Source organism: Thamnophis elegans, chromosome 10 (genome assembly GCF_009769535.1).
Source record: "Thamnophis elegans isolate rThaEle1 chromosome 10, rThaEle1.pri, whole genome shotgun sequence".
Taxonomy (NCBI): Eukaryota; Metazoa; Chordata; class Lepidosauria; order Squamata; family Colubridae; genus Thamnophis; species Thamnophis elegans.
Window position 1 is genome coordinate 43686426 of NC_045550.1, and position 25256 is coordinate 43711681.

The 25256-nt window shown below is 35.8% G+C and overlaps 1 protein-coding gene across 1 annotated transcript; it reads right to left on the reverse strand.

Moving 5' to 3' along the window:
* Positions 1–149: 149 nt before the first annotated feature.
* Positions 150–24305, reverse strand: CP (ceruloplasmin). The gene is made up of 19 exons (XM_032225463.1): positions 24108–24305; positions 18426–18670; positions 17203–17415; positions 16179–16352; positions 15428–15682; positions 14023–14203; positions 12649–12788; positions 11899–12039; positions 11551–11762; positions 9614–9764; positions 8156–8368; positions 7118–7322; positions 6756–6895; positions 5508–5636; positions 4467–4573; positions 3548–3764; positions 2830–2969; positions 1691–1854; positions 150–350 (listed from the first exon to the last, which is right to left on the reverse strand). The coding sequence occupies exons 1-18, from the start codon at positions 24260–24262 to the stop codon at positions 1693–1695; spliced, it is 3180 nt and encodes a 1059-aa protein (XP_032081354.1). The 5' UTR covers positions 24263–24305; the 3' UTR covers positions 150–350; positions 1691–1692.
* Positions 24306–25256: the final 951 nt, after the last annotated feature.

Genomic DNA, 25256 nt, shown 5'->3' on the forward strand with positions numbered 1-25256 from the left:
GGTACTTCTGCCTTTAATTTTCCCAGTTCTGCAGTTGTAATATGAGCCAGACCTTATTTTCTTATATTCATATTAACTTTTGAAGAACCTTCAAGACTAGTTTAATTATTTTAAAAGAAGACATTGATGCTAACAGAAAAGTTGTAGAATTAGAAATAGAAAATAATAATCTATTGATCACCACTGAGATAGATTTCCATACAAAAACATTCCTAGATTTATTTTAATTATCAGTAGGGATTTTTAAAAATCTGTCAATATTTGGAGTAATGATGCTCATCACAGTAGAACCATTTTTCCAGTTTAAGAATTCAGCTGAAGTCCATAATTTCATTTGTCTGGTGTCACTGCTGTAAATGATAGAAAGTGAAAGTCAGTGCCTTTCAAAAGAACATTTAGTTTTAGCTAATATATACTTTGATATTCTTAATATAGGCAACAGATATATGCTTCATTTTTCTCTTTTCATTCATATAACAAGAACTAGAATTTTAAGAAAGTAGTGCTTTAAAAGTATTTGTCTATGCTAAAACTAGGCAAGGTGATATACTCCAAATATTTTATTTGCAACTCGCATAAAACCCAGTAGGCATGGCTTTCAACTATAAACTCTGTAATCCAAAACTCCTCTTGAATATCAGTTCATCAGGTTTCAGTGTACTTGAAACATGACTTTGTGAATAGGTCCAAAGAGAAGACATAGATGAATTTGTAGTATACTCAGTTGAAAAATTGAAATATCATAATATTATAATGATAATATTATAATAACATTCATAATGATACTTTGAAATATCAAACTCCCAAATTAAAACCTCTATTTGATTTCTATAGTTTGGCATGGGAGATAAAATTCAGAGAATCCAAAAAAAAGTTTGATAAATAAAATTATACTTCCTTTCAATGGACATTTTATGTGTCAATTTTTCCCAGCTACCTTGATGTCATTCTTAAAATATCTCTCTGGCACTGCATTGGCAATACTGCATATAGATTCTAGGACCGTGATGGCAAACCTATGGCACACATTCCACAGGTGGCACACAGAGCCATTAGTTAGGGCACGTGAGGCATTGCCCTGTCAGCTCCATGTGCACGCTGGTCAGCTGACTTCGGCTTTCTTTTGAGGCTGTTTTTCACCCTCCAGAGGCTTCCTTGAAACAGCCCTATGGGCAAACTGGAAGTTTGGGAATGGTTTGTCTGTAGGGCCGTTTTTCGCCCTCCAGAGCCTTCAGGGAAGCCTCCTGAAGGCTTCGGAGGTTGAAAATTGGTCCTATGGACAAACCAGAAGTCACCATTCCCGAACTTCCAGGTTCCCCATAGGGCCATTTTTCATCTTCCAGAGGCTTCAGGGAAGCTCCGGAAGTCTCCGTAGGGCCACCAGGGGGGACTGTTTTTGCCTTCCCCAAGCTCCTAGAAAGCCTCTGGAGCTATGGTAGGGCAAAAAAACCTTGCCAAAACGGGAAGTGCTGGTCGCACCGGCATGCATGCAGGACGGCCCCGTATGTGCGCTGGGTCACGCACATTGCATTATGCACATGACCCCCCCTGCACTCCCCCCGCTTTTGGCACGGGAGCCAAAAAAGGTTAGCCATCACTGTTCTAGGAGATGACTTTCAAAGCTGAATAGCATCATGTGGAAAAATTTGCATTTCATAGTTTTTTCTCCTTCAAGCAAATTAATATTTACCTTTAATTTGGGAGCACAGTGTAAGTAGTTTCCATGCCAGCATGGATATGGTCAGTCACATGACAGTGCAGAAGCCATGTCCCAGGATATTTTGGCCACATCTCAACAGTTTGAAATGTCCCAGGGAACAGATCATAGACATCTCCTCGGAAAGTTCTGTTGTACTTTGGGAGAGAGAAAAAATAACCAATCCTACATTTGTCTAGTTCTTCTAATACTAATTAATTCATAGGAAGAATGCAACAGCATGAATAAAGGGCATCATAACATTTTAAATATTTTAACATATAAGCACTTTCTAACTTATGAAAACTCAAATACTTAAACATCTATGATTACAGACCTTCAATTACTTAGCCAATTAATGTTACTACCCTGAAAATAAGCCCTGTTTCCCTGAAAATAAGACCTCCCCAGATAATAAGCCCAATTGGGCTTTTGAGCGCATGCGCTAAAATAAGTCCTCCCAAAAAAATAAGCCTTCCCTGAAAATATTGCAACATAGCAGCAGCCATGAGGTGACCATGCTCGCTGCCTCCTGCACCTCAAAAATAATAGGATCTCCCCGAAAATAAAGCCAAGCACTTATTTCGGGAGTCAAAAGAAAATGAGACCTGTCTTATTTTGAGGGAAACATGGTAGAAAGTGGTCCTAATGAAACCTGTTCTTTCCTCAAGTGAAAAATAATACTGAAGATATGGCAGTGGATTGTTGGAAAAATACTAGATAGTAGTGCTATTTTTTTCATGCATTTGTCAAAAAGTTGCTTTCAATTGAATCAGTATACAGAGTATACAATTTCCAAATTTACAAGGATGTAAACCTATGGATGTTAGGGCATTTACTGGACAACATGCATTGTTACCAGGCAAATGAAATAGAATATATTTTTCTCTACTGCTAAAATCACAAAGGGAGGAAAGAGAAAGAAATGTAAAATTGAACGATAAAATTTGGGCTTCAGTTCCCAGGCTGGAAAGTCTAAAATAATGGCCAGCCAAAATGGGCAGATTTAGGTTAACTGAGAGAGTTATCTGGCTTAAGAAAGTTGTACATGTTCAGTTGTCCTATATATTGCTTTATCTCTTAGCTATGTTTGTACCTTCTTTTTATTTTTCTTTAAAAATTCTTAGTTTTACCTTGTAATCAAAGCTATGACCATGGAAATGTGCTGTGTGCATATCAACTTCATTCCCCATTCCTAGCAAGTACCAGTTTACTTTGTCTCCAACATGCATTGTAAGACCATGCAAGTTTCCAAACACTTTTCCGTTAATGGCTAAAGGAAAAAAAATGGTTATAAAAGTGCAGTTTATTTCCAGTTCTTGAGCTACATATCAGTTTAATAAATAAACACCAAGCCTTATCAAAAACTTAACAGAACTCATTGCTGAAGATAGAGGTGGTCCGCTAACTCAAATTAGCTCAAAGATCAGAGCAATCTAAGAATCCTTCTAATTATCCTTAGACAATCATCATGATGTGCATTCAAGGATCAGTAATTATCTTCATTCAATTGCAGAGTTTTGTCTCTGATATCAATAGACTGAGCTTAGTAGAGTTGACACCAAAGTGTTTACATAGTGTTTATGTCAGGACAATTTTACCAGTGGGCCACATGAGAAATCGAAACTGTTGTGGAGGTCTATTGCTTTCCTCAGCTAAACAAGTTCACAGATACCTTTATGTTATACAATCTTACAAATACTGCAGTTTTCCATTGCTAGTGGTGGGTGGGTGGCTGTGACACAGAACACAAAAATGCATTTCCCCCCATTTATGCATTATGTAATGCCACTTTAACTGATGTGAGGTAATTGTTATTCCAAATCACTGGAATTCTATATCCAAGCCTACCATGCATTTTATTGCTTTCAATGAATTCCTCATTTTCCTTGTTTACATCTCCCGGATTGTTGGAATACAACTTGATATTCTCATCCAAGTACCATGATTCATTTTCATCAAACACCAGAAAAAGAAGAGCAAACTGCAGAAGATTGGGGTGTGGAATTAGAGGAAAAACTTCCTTGCGACAGACAACAAGTGTTCCTATTAATCCACTATTGAGGTCCTGAAATAAGAGATAAAAATAATCACCTAATACCATCACTGGGACAGTATGTTTAAATAGCCACATGTATATATTGCTTTTCGTTGATTTTATGGAACCTATGCATGATTTAATGTGGATCCAACCTTTTATATTGTCATTTTAAATAGAAATGTGTTTTCTGCTAACATTTCTGGTACTTTTAAGTTGCCCCTCCCCAAAAAATAAAGTAATGTATATTAAAACAGTTCCAAATGTAGATCCCAAAATAACATTTATTCTCTCACAAACAGCTGAACTGGAATTTCCCTAGACACCTGGTAATTCTGAGCTATGATAGATATGATAATTTGAATCCAGCCCTAATTTCTGAAGTAAACACTCTGGATTTGTTTCTAAGATTGGTTACTATACCTGGTGTCACTAATTGACCTCAATATTTAAAATATCCTTTTTTTTTTCATTGTGATCAGCTTGCAGATCATTTGAATTTTTAGCTATTGAAATAGAATAATCAGCACAGAGTCTCCATCTCTCCTGTTAGAAAAAGTCTCCACTTCAGAATCAATGAGATGTGCAAGGGCAGTCCAGCTGCCTTTGTTAAACCTTCCAGTTATTACAAAATTATAACATCTTGTTAATGTACCTAATATATTGAGCTACAGTAGAAATACGGTCTACCAGAAAAGAGAACAACTTTGACCATAGTCACTATGAGTTTACCTTAACTCTATCCACAGTGGAATAATATGCCCAGGGAATACAAGTAGAATCTCTTTCCTCAGGACCAGATCTTGCTGGGATTTTCCAAATATACTCCTTGGTTACACCTGAATGAAACATACATTGTAGACATGGATGTATTTTTATAGCTTGTTTTATTTTCCTTTCTAATCAATGTTTTAAAAACAAACAAAATGGAAGTGCTTTTTATATAAATTTTGCAATTTTACACTCGTGGAGAAAAGACGTTTTGCAATATAAGGTAAATAAAAGGAGCAGGTACTTTCTGTTTTACTGTTTATAATTTTTTGGAGTTTCCACTCACACAAAACAGGATGGACTGTCTACTGTTTCCCTTCGTCTTTCTGGCTGCGATCTCAAATTTTAAAGCACTTATTCCAAACTAATTTTCTTAAAATAAAGCCAAAACCTATGATTTAGTAATTTTATCACAATGATATTTTAAAGGTGTACTATTTTTCTGCAGTCCTAGCTTGGGTAAAGTCCCATTGAATGCATGTGGCGATTTCTCCTGAATGAATGGATGTGCAATATATATGCTATACATCAAAAATAATATGAATACTATTTTTCCTTTTCAAATAACAATAACGAATTAGATCCATGCTATTGAGTAGACATCAGGGAAAAACTGCACAGAATAGCATTAACATTTTTGCATTTAGGTACATAAATAGAATGTTTAAAAAATCCTATAATTACCTTTCCATGAAAACTCAATAAACTCCAAATCCAAACTTTTATAAATTGTTACAATTGATGCCAAAAATGGAATTGACAGAATTATATTCAGTCTTTCAACTGAATAAACTGCACGTTCAATTATAACTAACCAAGGGTTGAACTTGGTTAGTTCTTTGACTATAGATCATTAAATAACATAGACTACATAGGACTTAATGAAGACATTCTGGAAGAAGACAATGCAAACAGTTTTATAGTGTCCATAAAATCACAAGAAGTCTAGGTCTATTTTTTTCTTTTTATTACCAAATCAGAACTGACAATGAATTACTGTACCTGGATTTGTTTCTGTTACAAGTGGATACTCAGTTTTTACTCCTTGTGCATGGATAGAATAACTCCTAGAGGCCATGTTCTTGAAAACAATTCTAATTATATCTCCAACATGTGCAAAAAGCAGAGGCCCTTGAAGAGGTTAAAATAAGCATATAAAAAGTAAAGAAAAGGAACATATAAAGCTATACAATTATTTAAGAGATCAGAGTTTAAAGGATTTAAATGAAGGTAAAATGACCTTTTTCTGGATCAAGAAAGCTTTAAATAGTAACCTTAAAGCTAACTGGAAAAGGGACATCATAACAATAAACTAAGATTTAATATGGTTCCTCAAAGTGTAAAACAAGTGAATTAGTTTGAAGCTCACATAATTCCATTCCTGTAGTGACCTTCCTGGTTAAATTTAACCACAGTTAGAAATTACTATGCATTGATATGTATATAATCATGAATTATCACTACTTAAAACTACTATATAAAATATTGAAACCAGCTATTGGAAATGACATTTGGACCTTAGCTTGCTTTGGATTACTGTAGTTTGTACATTTGGAATTTTGAGAGCATTATTTTATGGGCATTATTTTGGACATAAAATATCTGCCATAAACAATCACAAAAGAAATCTGAAGAGACAAGAAGCCTTCAAACATATGAAGGCAAATATGAAGTTCCTGGGAATAAGAAAGAACTATACTTATTCAAAAGTAGATACAGCACCCAATTTCTTCATAACATTGGGCTTGATTTATGCTCCAGCATTATATCTAAACTGAACCAAACATTTTTCCAGGACTTAGATTAACTACATTCAGCTTCAAATGAAAAGACTGCCTTGTTCACTTCAATAGCAACTTTGGTTGGTATAAAATGTAATCAAGATTTTTATGCACACTAATATTGTTTGATTATGCCACGTGTTTGGAATCTTCACAAAGCTCACAAGGGGATATTTATTCATAATTATAGTAACATAGATAAGCAAGTAGGTACAGATACAGCTGTCATTACCGACTTTGAAAGATGATGAGAGTCCATTAGAATCAACCCAGGTGGCAGGATACCGAAACCAATACATAGACATTGAAAACTTCTGGCTTGACTCATTGGTTCAATCCTGAAATCACTGCCTAAGCTACAGTCATGTAAGATATTCCCACAAATGGTTGTTTTGAAGATTGCATTTTAAAATATGATACACTGTAATGTAAAGATCCAGATCTTTACTGAAATTCTTCAAGCCAATACCTAGGATTGCCAAATGTTCTTGCTCTTCATTCCTTTCTTTAGGGATTTTGAATGTTTGGTCTGTATATTCACGATAAACCGCTTTCTTGTATTTTGACCCAATGAATTTATCTTCCTTGTTTAAGAATGGATTTCCTGGACTAAAAGAAAAAAAAATGAAGTCAAATTTCACATACACACACACACACACACACACACAGACAGTTCAGTGCCCAACAAAATTTTAAGAATGAAGAATGTTACACATGCTGCCATTGTACCACTGCAATACACCCAACTTCTCATTCCCTGACAAATTTGGATACATCATAGAAGAAAAGTTTTCTAAGGTTTTATTTTTATTTTCATTAGTGCTGTCCTACCTTTCATCATGGAACTGATGCCTCTCTTGTTCCCATGTCCTGTTAGGGGAATAGTCCCATTCAACTTCTATGGCTGCAATGTAGAAGGTCTTCTGACCAGTGTATTGCTCATCTTTTGCTGTTGAACCACAGCTCTTTACTTCATACATTTGTCTCATACCACCTGTGTAGTGATCTGTTGTGAGGCAGGCCACTTCAAAAAGACCTGGAGAAAGAAATATGAAGCAACTAGTTGAAGCAAGCAAATAAACAAAAAGTCTTCAGGCACATCCAAAGGATGCAATATCTCACCTACATTATAGCACCATTTTCAAAGCAGTAGATCAGTCTTCACCATCTAGTATCTATGATAGTTGAGAATTTTGAGAGTTGTGTCCCTTATATCTCCAGAAGGTGGCAGACTGTTATAGTGTCAAAATGTAAGTGAGGCTATGAAATGTCATTCTGTGCTTCTAGGGCCCTTTGACTGACAATAAATCAACTGTATCTTTTCAAGTTTGGCAGATTCAGAATGTTTTCTCACAACACAGTTAAAATTTCTCAAGAAACCAATTCCAAATCAGCTTGGTGGGCCATAGTGTGCATCAAATTATTTCCTAGATATCTTCTGCTATTTGAACAAAATTTAAAAGGTTAAAAAAATTATCTTTAAAAAAGAGGTTATATGTGTAAAAATAAATAAATAAATGTGATGGCGACTCGCCCCGTCATAATTCAAATTTCAAGAAAGACACTGCATATTCTTCAAATATAATATTCTTTCTTTCACCTATGTTGTGGACTCCGTTAAGGCCTTATAGGATTTGTGGAAATGCAACATACTTACGTTTTTCCAAAAAAAGCTCATGAAAATAAGCTGTTCAATAGGAAATACAATTTTGGATTATGAATTAAGAGTGCAAGACAGGATCAGAGAATCAAATTTATGATTTGGAAATAGGGCATTCCACATTTGGGAAAACCCTAGAAAAAAGTACATTTGGACCCACTACAATAATATATGGGGAGGATTTTTATAAATGTGATTTTGTTGTTCACCTTTTGAGTCAGGCTTCATAACAGCTGTGGCAGAAGTATGCGGGAAAAGATTAGCTGTATCCTTCCTAGTCCCTTTAGTTACAAAAGTATTTCCTGAAAAATATATTCCATGAATGTCAACCTCAGTTCCCAAGCTGATCAAATGCCAGGAAACTATCTCTCCAAGACACATCTCAAGGCCTTTCTGATTTCCATACATATATCCATTTATAGCTGCAAAAGAAAAAGCATGAAAATTAATAAAAAAAATACACTATTTATCCAATTAACAAAACAGCATCATCTACATCAGTGGTTCTCAACCTTCCCAATGCCGCAACCCTTTAATACAGTTCCTCATATTGTGGTGAACCCCCAACCATAAAATTGGTGTCTTGGTTCCTAAGATCATCAAAAATATGTGTTTTCCGACAGTCTTAGGCGACCCCTGTGAAAGGATCATTCGACCCCCAAAGGGGTCCCAACCCACAGGTTGAGAACCACTGATCCACATGATCCTTTATCATCAGGATCCCCAATAAAAAATGAAATTGAAGGTGGCTTCAGTCAAGGTCTAATTCTCTGCTTTATTAGGTTTATAAACTAGGCTCCAAAAATCTATACAATCTTTAGTCAACCAAAAGAGATATATAGTAAACCTTAATTCTTACTACTATTCAATAGTCATCTGTTTTTTTTTACAGTCTAGATACGGTCATTTTACATATTTGTGTTCAATCCACAAAACCTTTCTCCTGTGTAAAGTATTGTGAAATTGAATGAGATAATATCCAGGCCTTTGTCTGAGAAATAAAGATATAATAACACCTAATGAACCACATATAAAATCTCAGAGTTTCCTTGATAACATCCAAAACATCAATTAAAGAGTAATATAATAATGCTGTGATATTAGCAATGATTGTAAATCTTGTCCCTAGAAGAGTTAAATATTTCTTTCTTTTTAAATAAAAAGTTATATCAAATAGGGACATACAATAAAAGGCTACTAATTCTGTTCAAAATTCCAGCTATTAAATTTCATTCTCATTGCTCAAATCTTGTTTTTCTTTCTGTTTCTTGAATAATCACCCGTCATCCTACCATACGTATATTCATTATCATAGAGAAATGTCATTGTGTTGAGACTGAGGTTTTGAATAGGAGAGGTTCTAGTGACCAAATTTTAATTATGGCTTCTAATTCAAAGCACTAAATTTTTGTTATGTTATTTTGAAATATCTTTTCGACGCAAACCATGACATGATATACCTAGGCAATGAGATGCTTTAATTAAGTAATCATTCTATATGTTATATACATCTCCATTCATTAGACCTTCTATTCCTGACATTTGCAAAACTAGTGGAAGTCTGTTGTATGAGCATTGCTCTCTCCTTTCATCTCAATGGGGAATAGATTTTTAAAAAGATAACTAATTTACTATATTCAACAATATGACAAAACACAAACTCTTACAATGCATCTTATTGGACTCTTGAAAATCTTCATCCTCTTTATCAACCTCGTCAGGGTGTTCTATAAATTTATTAATATTGTCATCTAAATACCAACTCTGATTTTCATCAAATACTGTTGCAAGAAGGAAAAATTCCTTGTCTACATTATCCTATGGGGAACAGAATATAGAAAGAGAGGAAAACCAATAAATGGGGTTATCTCTTATAAGAAAATTATATTTATTATCAACTAATAAGACATTTTATATATAATTATACATATTTAGAGGCTTCTTGGATGATTATTTTAAAAGTCAGAAAAATCTTCAATTGTATATTTCAAAAATAATATTTAAAAGCTTAGGAGAAAGCCAAATTATTTCTTTAAAAAAAGATTAGGATATTGTTATAGTGTTAAGGTCAATCAGGGTTTTCAAGATTTGAATGGGTTTTCCAGGAAGAGACACAGTATGAAAATGAATAATTATCTTATTCTGGTTTTTATTTATTTAGATATTCCATTCCTAATGAAAAGAGAGCTTTGCTTGCATGTTAGAAAAGTGATTGTACATCTTCATCCCTTTTGCAGATATTCAATTTAAGACACATTTTGAGGTCTTGATTAATTTATTATTGTTCTGAAATTATGCCATTTTCTTCTAGAAACCAGAGAATTGGTTAAGTATTTAAAACAATGCTGCCTTTGTTAACAACATATCAATTAAAATGTTTGATGCATGTGTAAGCTACTTTTAAAGTATATGCGGTAATTTCTAATCTAAAAAGTTTTAAATGCTTTAGAATGCCAACAAAGAATGATTTCATTGGAATAGCACTATCATTAGGCCCTCTTTCTAGCCTGTATCCACTGGATGATTTTAATGGCATTCCAGTGACTGCAAACCAATTACTTGGACTATTCAAACATTTAACTGATGATTAACTTCTACAAATGTATTCATTAGGCAAACTCAACAAGATGTTAAGGTCAACATTACCAATGGAATTCAATTATGTGCATGAAACAGCAAAAGATTCAATTAGTGCAATAAATAACATCAACATGGGATAATTTGCTGTCATCCTGAGAAAGCCATCCTGAGATGTAAATACTGCAAAACCTATGCAACCTTTTCCCCATTCTGCAGAAAAGGAAACATCCCATTGAGTGTTTCATGAGTATCTTGTTTTTGCAGTCTAAAAAGGAATATAAACAAATACTCTTTTGGGGCACTAGCTGGATGTTTTTTGTGAGATTTCCGTGACCCGACAAAAGCATGAACGTCATAAGCGCACCGACAAAATCGCGGGGCTAAAACCGCGATGTCAAAACCCCGTCGACAACAGCGCGCCGACAACAGCGCGCCAACAGAAGCGCGATTTAATTTAAGGTAAGATTTAGGGTTAGGTTTAGGGTTAGGTTTAGGGTTAGGGTTAGGGTTAGACTTAGGGTTAGGGTTAGGGTTATGTTTAGGGTTATGTTTAGGGTTAGGTTTAGGGTTAGCGCGCTTCTGTTGCCGCGCTGTTGTCGGCGCGCTTCCGGGCTCATTCGTCGCTCATTCGTCGCGCGGTTTTGTCGGCGCGGTTTTGTCACCGCGGTTTAGTCAGGCGCGCTTTTGTCGTTCGCTCATTTGTGGTGGAACCGAGATTTCTGCCTGCTTGTTCTACTCTGAAGTTGTGCAAAAATTGTCCTATGTTAGCCAGATGAAGCAGCCCAGAAGATGGAAGTCACAGTGATGAATACGTGCACCAATATATATACTTTTTGAATGGTTGTAAGCTGTTCAGTTATGAACATTAGTTTAATAAGAAGACATGCACATTTTATACTATTAATAAATACAAAAACATGTGCTCTAAAATGCACCTTTTTCATCACTGCCCTTTTCTTATCATACTTCAGGAAGGGGAGGAGGATAGTTGGAATAGGTTGGTAATTTTCATTCTTTGCATTACCGGTTTCCATGAAGCAGGCATTATGCCTTTTCTGCAGACCAAGAGTGGGCCCACTAGGCCAGAATTCGTATCCTTGATTGGATCTGAAGCTGAATAATACAGCAGAGTTAGACAATCTGGATCATCTGCCGTAGGGCCCACACTTTCTGGAACTTCCCATTTATAGGTGAATTTCTCTCCAGGTTTCACATGTGAGCCTGGACTTGGAGTACCTGCAATATGTTCAAAATGGAAATAGTAAGAAATCATCAATCCTCCACCAATTGAAATATGACAGGACATTTGGTTGATTTCTTTAATTAATATTACACTTACATAGATATAGTATATTAATATACATGCACTTACCTCCAGACAGAGTGTGGTAGAAAGAGCCCTCATTGCTCTTGGTATAACTCAGGCCATGTGGTTGAATGCTGAAGGGGTGGCTTGCATTGTTGAAGAAGACCACTTGAATATGGTCACCAACTTCTGCTCTAATGACCGGACCTAGTTAAAAGAGAGATTATCAGCCTTATTTCTTGTTTGCGACTGGTCCTCGCTGATCTTTAAAATGTAAATAGGGTTGGATCAGGATAATAGTTCAGTAGAAGAACCCTGGCAAATCCACAGATAATAGCCAAAAACTGAAGTTAAAAAAAAGACATTTTGGAAAAAAGAGAATGCAAACCCCTTTAGGATTTGGTCATATTTGGAGCTTCACTAGAAAATTAGCTGAACTCCAAAGAGACTATATAGCTATCCAGCTACCCATTGAGCTAACTACCTAGCTAGCTGCTTCCTTTTATTTTTAATGTTAACTTCAGATGAAAATGTTGCCCATGTTCCATTTTCCACTTGTGCTTCAAAAATTCAGCATACTGGCAATCATGCATTTAATATTAGTTGCAACATAACCTATACAGATTTTGCTGAGTCTTACATGTTACTGTGGACTTAGAAGTCTCAGTTTGGCCATGATCTATAGTATTTGTGCAGACCCTCTTGCATCCTTGATCATTTTCAGTAGATTTCAGACATATACATATGGTCACAATTCATAGTATTGTTACATAGTTTGTGTAAATTGCAAATTGCAAAATTATAACATAGACTTACCCAAGAGTCCAAGATGCTTTTCAGTATGAGATCTGAAAGAGCGTCTAGTAAATCTGTCACAGGTATACTGAAAAAAACGGGCTTTTTTATAAGTTCCACCAATTCTATTTTTGCCTTTTTCAAAAAATGTCTTGGAATCCCTGTAACAAAACAAAGCACCTCAACGTTTGCATTCATGTTGCAGCAGGAAGAAAGGTATTTCATATGTTAGGAAATTGATAATTTGGACTTCCCCACTATCCTTTATTAGTATTTGTTCTCAGAATTTTTTAAAGGAATGCTAATATTCAAGCTAATAAAAAGTACAGATACAATAACACAACAGCATTAAAACAGTTAATATAACCATAAAACTGATATGCATAGCAACATAAAATACAAAAAAAAAACCCCTCAGGCCTGTAAATTATATAAATGAGTTAATATAAATTATGAACTCAACTTTGCCATCTTATTCTTTTCCTTTTTCCCTTTCTCAAAACCAAAACCAAAAATTAATCTAGATAATGGTAGCATGTATCACCACCACCAGCAAATCTGGTATAGCTTTCTCTTTCCATGTTGTAGATAATAAATCTTTAGCTAAGCCCTGTTTATCAAACATCCACATTCCTGAAATGTTACTGCATTTCAAATACTAGAGATACAGCCAAGAAGAACAGAGCATCTTTAAAATGCAGCCAGAGAAATGTTAATAGTCCTATTCATATCAGCCTAAAATGCAATTTTATAGGACAAGACGAAACTATGTGAATTAATGTTTCAACTCTTAAATTAGATCTCCAACAGGAAACTGATAGTAACCAATATTTACTTAAGGTTTTCTGAGGTATCTAGTCTACGGGTGCCAAACTCATGATGTCACATTGTCGTCACGTGACATTTCGTGATGTTTTTCCCCTTCACAGAGCTGGGGTGGGTATGGCCTACATTTGGGCCACGGGCCACAAGTTTAACACCCCTGGTCTACTCTATATGAGATGCTGTTGTTATTATTCTTGCATTAATTCATTTGAATCTCTGGGTCTTGTTTTATGCATCCTTTCATTCATGAATTTTAACACATCAAATTCATTATGCTAAAAGTCAACTAAATAATTAAAAGTTTCTTCATCAATTTCCTTCAATTTTATATAGAGCACAAGCTTAAAAGTCACAAAAAATTCCCCCAAAATCTCCTATTGCAACCTAATGTCAGTTCAGACACAAAGTTCCCTTTGCTATACAGCATATCAGAAGCTGATAACAGGACTGAAAAAAAATGTGCACTAGCTTGGACCTCTTCATATCTGCTCCTACATTTGGACGTTAGTAAATGCCAGCAAAACATTTTATATGAAATAGTTTAGCTGCCTGCAAAAAATCATCACTTACTCATCTAGATCTAAGGGTTCTCTTGTGAACTCATTTGTGCCAGATGGGCCATAGTTCCATTCCTCTTCTTCTGCTGCAATATAATAGAATCTTGTGGTAATGAGGGTAGTGTGGTGTTGGTTCATGACAGATGGAGAAGGATGCTCACAGTTTTTCACCTTAAAAATGGCCTGCATGCCACCTGAAGAAAAGGAAGACAAAGATCATTGAACATGTAAGCTCTCTAGGATCAAGAAGTCCATAGACTAAGAAACTTAAACTTCCTCCTGCCCATCAAAAATACATGCCAACAAGGAACACAGAAAACAAATAGATATAAGACAGGAATAATTCTCACTGTGTAACTTCTGGACAATGAAAGCGTTAGGCAGAGTTTCAGGAACATCTCAGATAGGAAATAATTCACTAACCGAAGGTTCTTTGATTGAAGGCATCCATAGAAGGATTAAGAATGGAATGGTGCAACACAACTTTAGCTCTTACATAGTTACATGTGATACATGATGCAAGTACGAATGGGAGAAATTTACAGTGGTAACATGACATATATTTCATTATTGTGGCATTACTGTGGTTATGAAATGACTTCTGGGATTTTGAATTATTCATTTATACTGAAGAAAACAGTACATATATTATCTCTGTGCCTGTCTGTTTGTCTATTATCTATTACTAATTGATAATCCGGTGTTGCCCGGGTATTTATTTATAGGGGGAAAATGTCCAGACCAAACGTAATTTCTAATGTTGGATTTTCGCCCTTACAAGAGGGAGCCCCGTTGTACTATGAAGCCATTACATGGCAACTCCATTGCACTGTACTGTAGAAGCCATTTTATAGCAGTACAGTAGAAGCCATTTTAAGGCACAAAAGGCTGTATCTTAACAAAACACACACCCCGAGGGATGTTAGGGGTGTCATACTCCCACAATATTTTTTTTTCAGAGAGTAAGTCATCTGTGTACCAAGTTTGGTTGAAATTGCTCGAGGCGTTCCAGAGTTATGCTGGAACACCCCCCCCCCCACACACACACACAGCCATTTTTATATATATTTCTCTATCTGTCTAAGTCCCTGGATTATTCAGATCAGAAAAAAATATTATCTTACTTTTTCAAGACATGTAACCCAACTCTTAGTATCCATAGTAAGTCATTAACCTCACATAATACTTTGCAGGGTTTGTTTGTTGTTTTGCAGGATAGATATACTAAAATTCCACCTTTCCAATTTGAAAGACCAGGAGGTGGGGTGGGGTAGAGAAACACTACAGGAATATTCCAGATAAATGTGCTCAGTTCATGAATCAGTGAGATCACAGAATTCTGAAGCTACTTTCAAATTAGCTCAGAGCTGTGTGGAAGTCTTTATCAGGAAAACAGGAGACAAGCATTTATTTCATACCTTCTATATGATCATTGACTTGGCAGCTGAGCAACCATTCACCATCATTCTTGGGCACCATAAGAGCATCCACAAAGGTAGCTGGGAAAAGACTGATTGTGTTGACACGATGCTTCCTTTCTGTCAATATTTGTCCATGAAAATAAACGGAGTGGATATCAGCTTCATTGCCAATGCCAAAAAGATACCATTTCACTTTCTCTTCTGCACACATTGTGACATTGGGAAGATACCCATACATATATCCATTGATTGCTTTAAAAGAGAGAGAGGAAGAGAAATATCACTGACACTGGCTCTAACAAACCGTTAATATAACTTAAAGGTTGGTAAAATTAAACAAAATTTTCTTCCACTGGACAGAAATGTTGATTAAATTGATTTATCAATGGTGGTAATGATATGTACATCTTGCATTTATATTTTATTACTTACATAAGTGGCATTTCGACTGTCTTCTATTTATCAACCAAGCAGAGCTACATCTGCTTAGCTTTAAGTATTGCCATAAAGAAATATCTGCACAAAGAGCTGTTTATATGTTTTAGTGAAGACATTGTGCAAAAATTTGTGGAACTATGTAACATTATTCACTATCACAAAAATAAAGTTCCATATTTATGAATTGGGTGGTTTTGTAGAAAAACTGCAGAAACTTGACTAAGTTTCTCTAATATCCATCAGGCATTGTGAATATTCATGCAAAAAAAGTTCTTAAAAGAACAAAACTTATTCCAAAATATGCTCTTACAGTGCATTTTGTTGCTTTCTTGGAAGTCTTCATTCTCTTTGTCAACTTTGTCAGGTTCAGAGCAGTATTTCTTAATATTCTCATCTAAGTACCAGCTGAAGTTTTCATCCATCACAGAGAAAAGCAAGACAAACTCACGGTCAACATCTTTATCTTTTCCATTCTGTAGGGTGCCTTAAGGGAAAATAACATTTTTAAGACCATTTCCCAAAGAAAATGATTATTTCAATTGCTTTCTTTAACTTGATGCCATCTGCACATTTGGAAAATAACTCCTAGAATCCCCCAACCACATCATTACTGACAGTTATACTCCTAACATATCTAGAGGCCACAAGATAACAGAAAGCTGCATTAACATGATGACCATCATCGCACTTGATGAGGTAGGGATATGTGGAAAGACCAATGATTATCAACTCCAACTTTTTGAATTCTATTTCTTGGTAATGAGTGAGTACTATATGGAAAGTTAATGCACTGCAAATAATTCCTGAATTCTTATATCTGTAATCATTATGAACAATTAAAAAGGGGGGAAAGTTATTGTTTATAATTTCATTTGAAGTTTCAAAGAAATTTTGAGCAGCACAATTGAACAGAGAACGCCTCTCCTTTGCTACAATTAAAATATCCAATAGGTCTCTATCACCAGTTAGCCAGAGATAATGTGAGCTTCTCTTCATTAGCTGTGTTCCAGCAGAGGCTAGCCAGCCCCTTCTCTGGGATATTGGATTTGGATTTTTGCAACAAACAAGAGGATGGCTGTATCATCCCAAACTCCCAAATCTATGTCTCAAAGGGACTTTTTTCAAAAGGCAACCTTTCCTTCCATCCCCCACCATCATAACTAATGAAGTTTCTTGGATGAGAAGCAAAACTTCTTCTCCCCCCTCCCAAAAAAAAAACAGTCCGGTTGCCTTTTGAAAAAAAGCACCTTTGAGATAACTATGAACTAGATGACTGAGAATCTCCATAGACATCCCAACTCTATGATTCAATGACTTTATTGTCATATTCTTACCTTTTTTGCAAGTGATTAAAGCGCCAATAAGTCCAGAGGCGACATCTCTTGGGGCATCTATATGAGAGTGATAGATCCTTGTCACACAGTTATTGTCTCCTTCTGCTGGACCATGATCTTCAGTAACATCCCACTTATAAACATACTGTTCTCCTGGAGGCACAGCATCATCTTTCTTTTGTGAATGGTTGGTATTATCAGGATAGAAAGCTCCTAGGAAATATAAGAAATTGTTCATGTTATATAGTTATTCCTTCTGATTACATTTTTGTGCTGTTTCTTAATTTGTCCTGCAGTAATTGTGATTTTAAATAATATCTGTGACTTCTCAGAAAGAATTCTTACATATTTGCATGTACATCAAATATAAAAAGACTTACTGAAATCAAGTAAAAAATTTGGTATGATTTTCCCTCTCCTTCAAAGGTGACCATCGATAGAAATAAAAAAAGCAAAAATGATCTATAATCAACTAAACATTATTTAAAGTATACTTTCAATATACAAGATTTGCATGGGATCATGGGAATAGGCCCATCCCTGACTTATTATAAATAAACATTAGAATGGGATGACACATTTCTCTCATGAGTTTTATATGCACATCAGAACATTAACAATATTAAAATACACCAAAGAAAACACTGTTTCGAATTACACTGAAAGCTCTACACTTATACAGTTACAAGCAGAGAACCTGAGATCAAACCCCAGGACTGAACTGGAGCTGACAATCTCGGTCTTATGTACTCCATTTCAGTGGTGGGATTCAAAAAAGTTACTACCGGTTCTGTGAGCATGGCTTGGTGGGCGTGGCAGGGGAAGGATACTGTAAAATCTCCATTTCCTCTCCATTCCTGGGGAAGGTTACTGCAAAATCCCCATTTCCTCCCAATCAGCTGGGACGCAGGAGGCAGAGAATAGATGGGGACGGGTAGTTCTCCGAACTACTCAAAATTTCCACTAGCGGTTTTCCAGAACTGGTCAGAACCTGCTGAATACCACTTCTGCTCCACTTTATGCTTTCAGTTGAACATCCAAAGATGTCATAAAAATCCAACTGATGTAAATGTTGAATTGATATGTGGAGCTCTCCAGAATAGTGTGGCTATAAATAAATGCATTCCGCACAAGATACAACACAATTTCCATATATTTTTTCCCAAAAGGAATTCTGAATTCACTCAACTGAAGCCTTGTGAAAAGAGTGCATAACATCTTACCTTCATTTTCTTTTGTGTATCTGACACCATGGGGATGTAGAGTGTAGGGTCTTTTAGCGAAATTTTTTAAGTGAATGACAAAAGAGTCCCCAACTTCTGCTTTGATAGTCGGGCCCAGGAAGCCCAGCGATGGTGGTTTTTCCACAACATGACTATACGAGTTATCTGTGTACTGCACATACACAGCCTTTTTATATGTGCTTCCTATACGATCTGGGCCTTGCTGCAGAAAGACACTAGCTTCCCTGAAAAGGAAACAGATAATTATATCAATGCAAGACTTTCAAAATAATGTATTATTTACAATACCAGGTAGTTCTCAACTTACAACCATTGGTTTAATGATGGTTCAAAGTTACAACACTATTGAAAAAAGAGATTTACACCGGTCCTCACACTTACCATCTTTGCACCATCCTCACAGTGACTTGATAAAAATCCAGGCACTTGGCAATCAGCATATGTTTACAATAGTTGCAGGGTCCAAGAGTCATGTGAATGGCCATTTGCAATTTTTCCAGTTGTCTTCCAACAAGCAAAGTCAATGGGGGAAGCTGTATTTGCTTAATGTCTGCATGATTTCCTTAACAACTGCAGTGATTTGCTTAAGATCCATGGCAGAAAAGGTTGGAAAAATCAGGTGCAACTCACATACTCTTCACATTTCCTGAACAAGGTGACCAGACCAGTGGTGGATTCCTACCGGTTCGGATCATTTCGGCCAAACCAGTAGTGGTTTGGCAGCCTGGGTCATTGGAACTAGCAGCGACCCAGGCTGCCATGTCCCTTAACTGGTTCTCCGGCTGGTGCCATAGGCGCTGCCATCTTGTTTTTCAGTTCTGTGCATGCGCAGAACAAATTTAATAGCACTGCACATGCACGCACAGCAAACCAGCAGTAGTGCCTGCTGGACCCACCCCTGGACCAGACCTTGATTGTACAACTACATTTGCTTCTTTAGACAGATTCATATCTCACAACAGACCCTGTGCTTTCTACTTCACACCAGCATTTGCATGTCTTTCAGTGTTTCCATCCAAAGTATTTAAAGAAGGAAATCTAGTTCTCTCTGTGTATCAGAACAAGATTATCTTTATAACATTTACAACAGTAAATGCATAACATTTACTCTGGGATATCATATCTAGTCTGCAAAAATCTGAATCACTCTGTTAGCCTTTTTCAAAGTGTTGGAGATTTCGCTGTCAAGTGAATAGATGAGATCTATTGTTATTGATATGTTTTTATGGGGTAAATAAAAAAAAAATCTTGGGAGCCCTGAGTATTATGTGGCACACTCTATGTTTTAATATTTGTAACCTACACAGAGATACTTGTCCGAGATAGGCAGCTATATCACAGAACTAAATAGACAGCAAGAAATAGAGGTTTCTTGTCTCGTGGCAGTCATGTAGTGGTCATTCAGATTTTTTTCAGTACAGGTATGATAGCCATATCCAGCGATTACATGAGCTAAAATTATTTTTTTGTTTTTTTCAAGCACAGTTCTCACACAATTCTCTTTGGTAAAATTTATTAATAAAGATAGGAGAGCAAACCAGCTATTTTCATATTAGAATGGATATACTTTAAGGTAAAAAATTTCTGATTCTCTGCTTCATAGTCTTCTTATAATCCTACAAGAGTCCCTCTGTTAACTGGCAAGGAAGTCTGCTTGTAGTTGTTTAAACAATGGTCCGGGGAACCAACTCTTAGATTAAGTTACTACAGTGGAGTCAACATTTAATGAACAGTTTGACAAAATAAGTGTTTGTTATATTTTAAAGTCTTGATAAATCCCACTGTACAACATGTGCACCAAATGTATACCATTTCTGAGGTGAGTTGACAAAAATGATGTTGTTGTATGTAGGTTGTCTAGAGTACTTGGGATAAAAAGGATTTTGTTACTTTGGGTTGATGCCCATACTCAGGTTTTGTCATATCTGAAATATGAGCAATTAATTGCTTTCCAATGCTGGTTCATTCGTCCTTTTATAGTTATGTTTCCTTGGTGAAGGGAGTTGTCTACATCTCTGCTGTACAGAATGGTAAATGAGGAAAAGGAAGAAGAAATAAGATATTCTCCTATTGCAAGTAGCATAGAAGAGCTTAGTTCTGGGAAATAGTAACAGAAGTACTGTATTGCAATACAATAGTAATTTTCACTTGCCTTTTGATCGCATTATGCATATTTGTGCAAAGTGGAAATAAATGGCCAGCATTAATTGTTTAAGTTCTTTCTGAGAACAGAAATTCAACTTGGATTGGATTCTGGCTATTTAACAAGAAAAGCTTAGCAGCCAATTTTAACTAGCTTCTGCATTATAGTTTGAAGAATAAAAATTTATAGGTGAGCACTGAATAAAAGTTTGTGTAGTAGTTTTTGTTCATGCCTAACTAACCATGCATTTGGGAATTCCTTTTTTTTCATTCAAAATTCAATCTGATTATTTTGTCTTGCCTCTTCTTATGCTCTATAAGTTCCATTATTTGATTTAGACATTGGTGTGTTTTTTTAACTGCATTGCACCATCATTTTAGAAGATATCTTACCACTCGAAAAGCAAGGCAGAGATGGGAGTACCCAGATTGACAGAACAATGAACATTGTACTATTCTGTCACCTTGATCACTAAATTTACCTTTACCATTTTGTTTCCTATTAAGGCCTCCCCAGGCTAACTTCTTAACTCTATCAGTCACTAACTTTTCAACAATTCCACACATCACAGCATTTACATTTTATTTCATTTCACCATTTGATTCACAGCATTCTTGTGAATTTCTGACAGATTTGATTTTCTCAGTTAACCAATGAGCCTCAACTGTACAGCAGGGGACTGTACAGTTTCAAAGGCAAACCAATATTGCCTTGTAAAAATATTTAACAATCTTGTTTTTCAGGAAGCTTTATGAGACACTAATTAAATTAGAGATGCATGTATGGACTTTCTAGAACTGTGCAGATAATTTCCTGTTGACATGGGCACTGTGTCCTTTTCCTTCTTCTTTTTTGCAAAGATAATGGCTTTCATTTAAAAATAAGTCTACATAAATCTGATTATTAAGATTCCTGAGGCCTGAAGCATTTAAATAGAGATTAAACATGAAAGGCAGAACATTGTAAGACGAGGCTTTCTTCATGTAACCATCTTCAATGGATTTTCAACAACAAGGAAGCTCTAATTTTTGTCAGAGACTGAATATTTCCAGTCACTGTTGCCTTTTTCTTATTTTATATTTTTCAAGCATTCTTCATACATGTTCTCTTTTGCTGTTGCTAGAACAGCAGATCTGAGTTATAAAAATCTGGACAACCACTGGATGATAATAATATGAACTCTGAATTTCCATTTCCTTCTTACCTTTTTTTTTTACAGAAAACATAAGGCTGATGAATACAATCCCCATGTTACACAAAGGCTGAATGCCATGATCAGCTTGTCTGATTTAAAAATGCTTAAAAGAGTTATTGTTACCTATTATTATTATTGATGTATTCAACCTGAGATGAACCATATTTTAAAAATGCATTAACAAAACATAGATATAATGGTTTTCCCTCTATTTCATTATATCCAATATAAATTCAATAACTTCACTCTAACCCAGGGGTCGGCAACCTTAAACACTCAAAGAGCCACAAAGATCCTAACCAGAAGCCCCCTGTTCAGTTCTGGAGCTGACCAGAAGTCCGCTTTCCCCACCATAGTCTCTTCCTAAAGTGGCGTCCTTTTCCCCCTACCTGTCCTAACCGAAAGCCCTATCAATGGTGGAGCTGACCGGAAAACCCGCTCCTTGCCATAGAGTCTCCTCCTGGTGTGTCCTGCTCCTCCCCACAAACTGGAAACTCCTCTCAAAATTGTAGTGCTGACTGGTAATAGGGAGCCGCAGAAGCGGGATGAAAGAGCCACATGCAGCTCCAGAGTCGCAGATTGCTGATCCCTGCTCTAACCTATCAAAGATCTTTTGCTAGTCCTAAAAATAATCCTTGCTCTTTTCCAATTCTCACAACTAAAAGAAAGTGTTCAGGTATCAGAAAGGTGGAGTCTACAAGTTGGTGAGATACCTTTCTCTGCTGTAAAGGACATCTATCCTATCTTCCATTTATGCTGATACAAAAGAAATATATCCCTGATTTTTTTAAAGTGTGTATTAATAAAGGTAATCACTCCAGGTTTCACATATGAAGGGATCCCATCTAAAATATAATTAATTTTTTGAAAAAGCCAGATGCATTATTTTTCTTCATTTAAAACAACACCACTATTCAGTTAAAATATAATGGCAAGATTTATTTCAGCACTTCAACTTTCTCTGCAAAAACATTACTGGGTTACTGACTTCAGTAGAGGAAAGACAGTGGAGGAAATGAAACATATTAATGTAGGAAGGACAGGATGTGAATATATACGTTCTGTCTCCAGGTCCTCAAAGGCCCTGCTTGCAGGCTATCTCTCAGCTTCTTTTGTAAAGAGGAAAGGAAATGTACTAAGAAGAAAGCATCAGAGAAAACAAAACCAGTATTATGTCCACACAAGAACACTTGGGGGCCAATCTGCTTCTGTAACTCTGCAAGTATTTGCCTGAATGCTCAACTTTAAAAAAAAAAAAAAATCTAGCCTAATCTATGCCAGCCTAGTCTACTCCAGCATTCTGTATGATCTTTAAATAGGATATCAAGCAGTAGAGCTTTTAGTTGTACTCTGTATCAACTTCTCACTAGAATTCAATATTCTACAATTGCTCTGCTTCATTCCAGGCATTTTATAGCATTTCCAGCTATTATAGCTGTTCCCCATCCATATGTCTCCTGTTTACCTGCGTCTCTCTGTTTAAGAACATTGAAAAATGCAAGATTGAATAGTTTCACTACAGCTTTTCATTGCTACCACTAGAACCTCTGTGCTTCAACAATTTTAGAAGTGTTTCTCAACCTTGGGAACTTTTAAGATGTGGAGACTTCAACACCCAGAGTTCCCACATTGACTGGGGAGTACTTCATAACATTTTCAAGATTGAGAATCAAGGATCAGTAGTGCCACCACCACGAGATCTAGAGCAGAAAAAGCACTTTCAGAACTTCTAAAATGAATTTAATTGATGATAAAATGATAGGATTCTTGGATATTTTCAAGTGATATCTCATGAAAGTTCACCCAAATTAAATGCACTGCAATGCCTGAAAAAGTGACTGATTCTTTCCCTAAACAGTAAAACAAAATACCTTTAAATAGATTATGATAAACATATTTAGGTATTTATGCCACACCTGTACAAAGCATTTGGGATGATCTAGTTTCAAGTTTTGATCCAGTTAGCAGAAAGCACTTCTTTCTCCCAACCCCAACATATGAACCTGTAATCATAAAACTTCTGTTTGGTAGAACTAAATCTGCATCATATGCAATGCAAACAAAAGTAAAAGTTAGATTATAATCACATACAGGTGCAGAGAGGCAAGGCTGAGATTCCTGCGATGTTATATGTTGTAAGATTGTGGCAGGCAAAACTTTTTCTGCAAGCTTGTTTTGAGGCTGAAATGTCTTCTCTATGGCTAGTATAAATGTCAGGCATTTACCCTTCTTTGCATCCAGTCATTGCTGATTAGAAAAAAAATAGTTCATAGTGAAAATGTGAAAACTTAATATGAGCCCAATTAAACAAGTTGAAACTTACTCATCTTCTGAAAAAGGCTTCCCAGTTAGGATGTTCTTTGTTCCTGGAGCGTAATTCCAATCAATTTCATTAATCCCAATGTAGTATTCTCTGGTTACTGCAGAGACTTGGAACAAGTAATAAGCCAACAAGTGGCTTATCACAGACAGCTTCATGTTCGAGGTTGTTTTAGTCCAATGGACTCACCCAGGAACACCTCCTTTAAATATCTTCAGTATTTCCCCCTTTGCAAGCTTTTGTTTAGTTTCAACAGCCTGGAAGGTTGCACAATTCTTGTTTAAACAAACCCTGTCAGATTTGGTGGCAACATCTTTTAGCCAGCTCATAGATTATTGAAACAACAGTAAAAAAAAAACATTTTTATCATAGTTAACATTGTTCAAATGTAAATTATGTTTTATATGTCAATATGTGAATTTGAAAATTGTTCTTAATCAAAAGATCCATGCTATGGTGAAATGCTTTAGAGTTTCCCAACACAACATCAATTTTCTCCTGTTTGTTCTGTTTGATATAGCTGAAATTTCCTGCATTTCACAACTTGGGAAAAGTTATATTTCAGCTTTCAACTACAGGACAATGTCCAAAATTCCAAGCAGTTAATAATATATCAGTGCAATATTATCAAATTTCAGAGAAGACTGGCATTAATTGTCTATAACTTTTTTTCCTGACAATTTGGTTATTTGGTGATCTATATAGTAACTGGTCATTGGGGCAAATCTTGCAACCTTAGATTAAAAGCTTCACAATTCAATCTGAAGATTTATTTTGTTTGTTCTACTAATCCCAGTTATATACCTGTTCAGTTTCTTCTCAAAAACTGACATTTACAAGGCTGATGATTTGTAGGAACCAAAAATTAACTCAGCACAATCACAATTATTTTACATTTTTGGTAATTAAAATATACCCATATAATTCATGTAGATTTTTTTATTAGAAGTAAAAGGTTTCCTGAACAACTTTATGCAACTTTTATTTTCTGATCCACTTCTCACACAGTAGCAATAATTTTTGGAGCAGGTAAAAAAGCTACCACCCATTAGTAAATGATCTTGGTAGGTTCTGCAGAGCTTCAGTACTACAAATGTAAAGGGCGCCTTCTCAGTGATTCCCAGAAACATTGCAATTGAGTCAGAAATATAT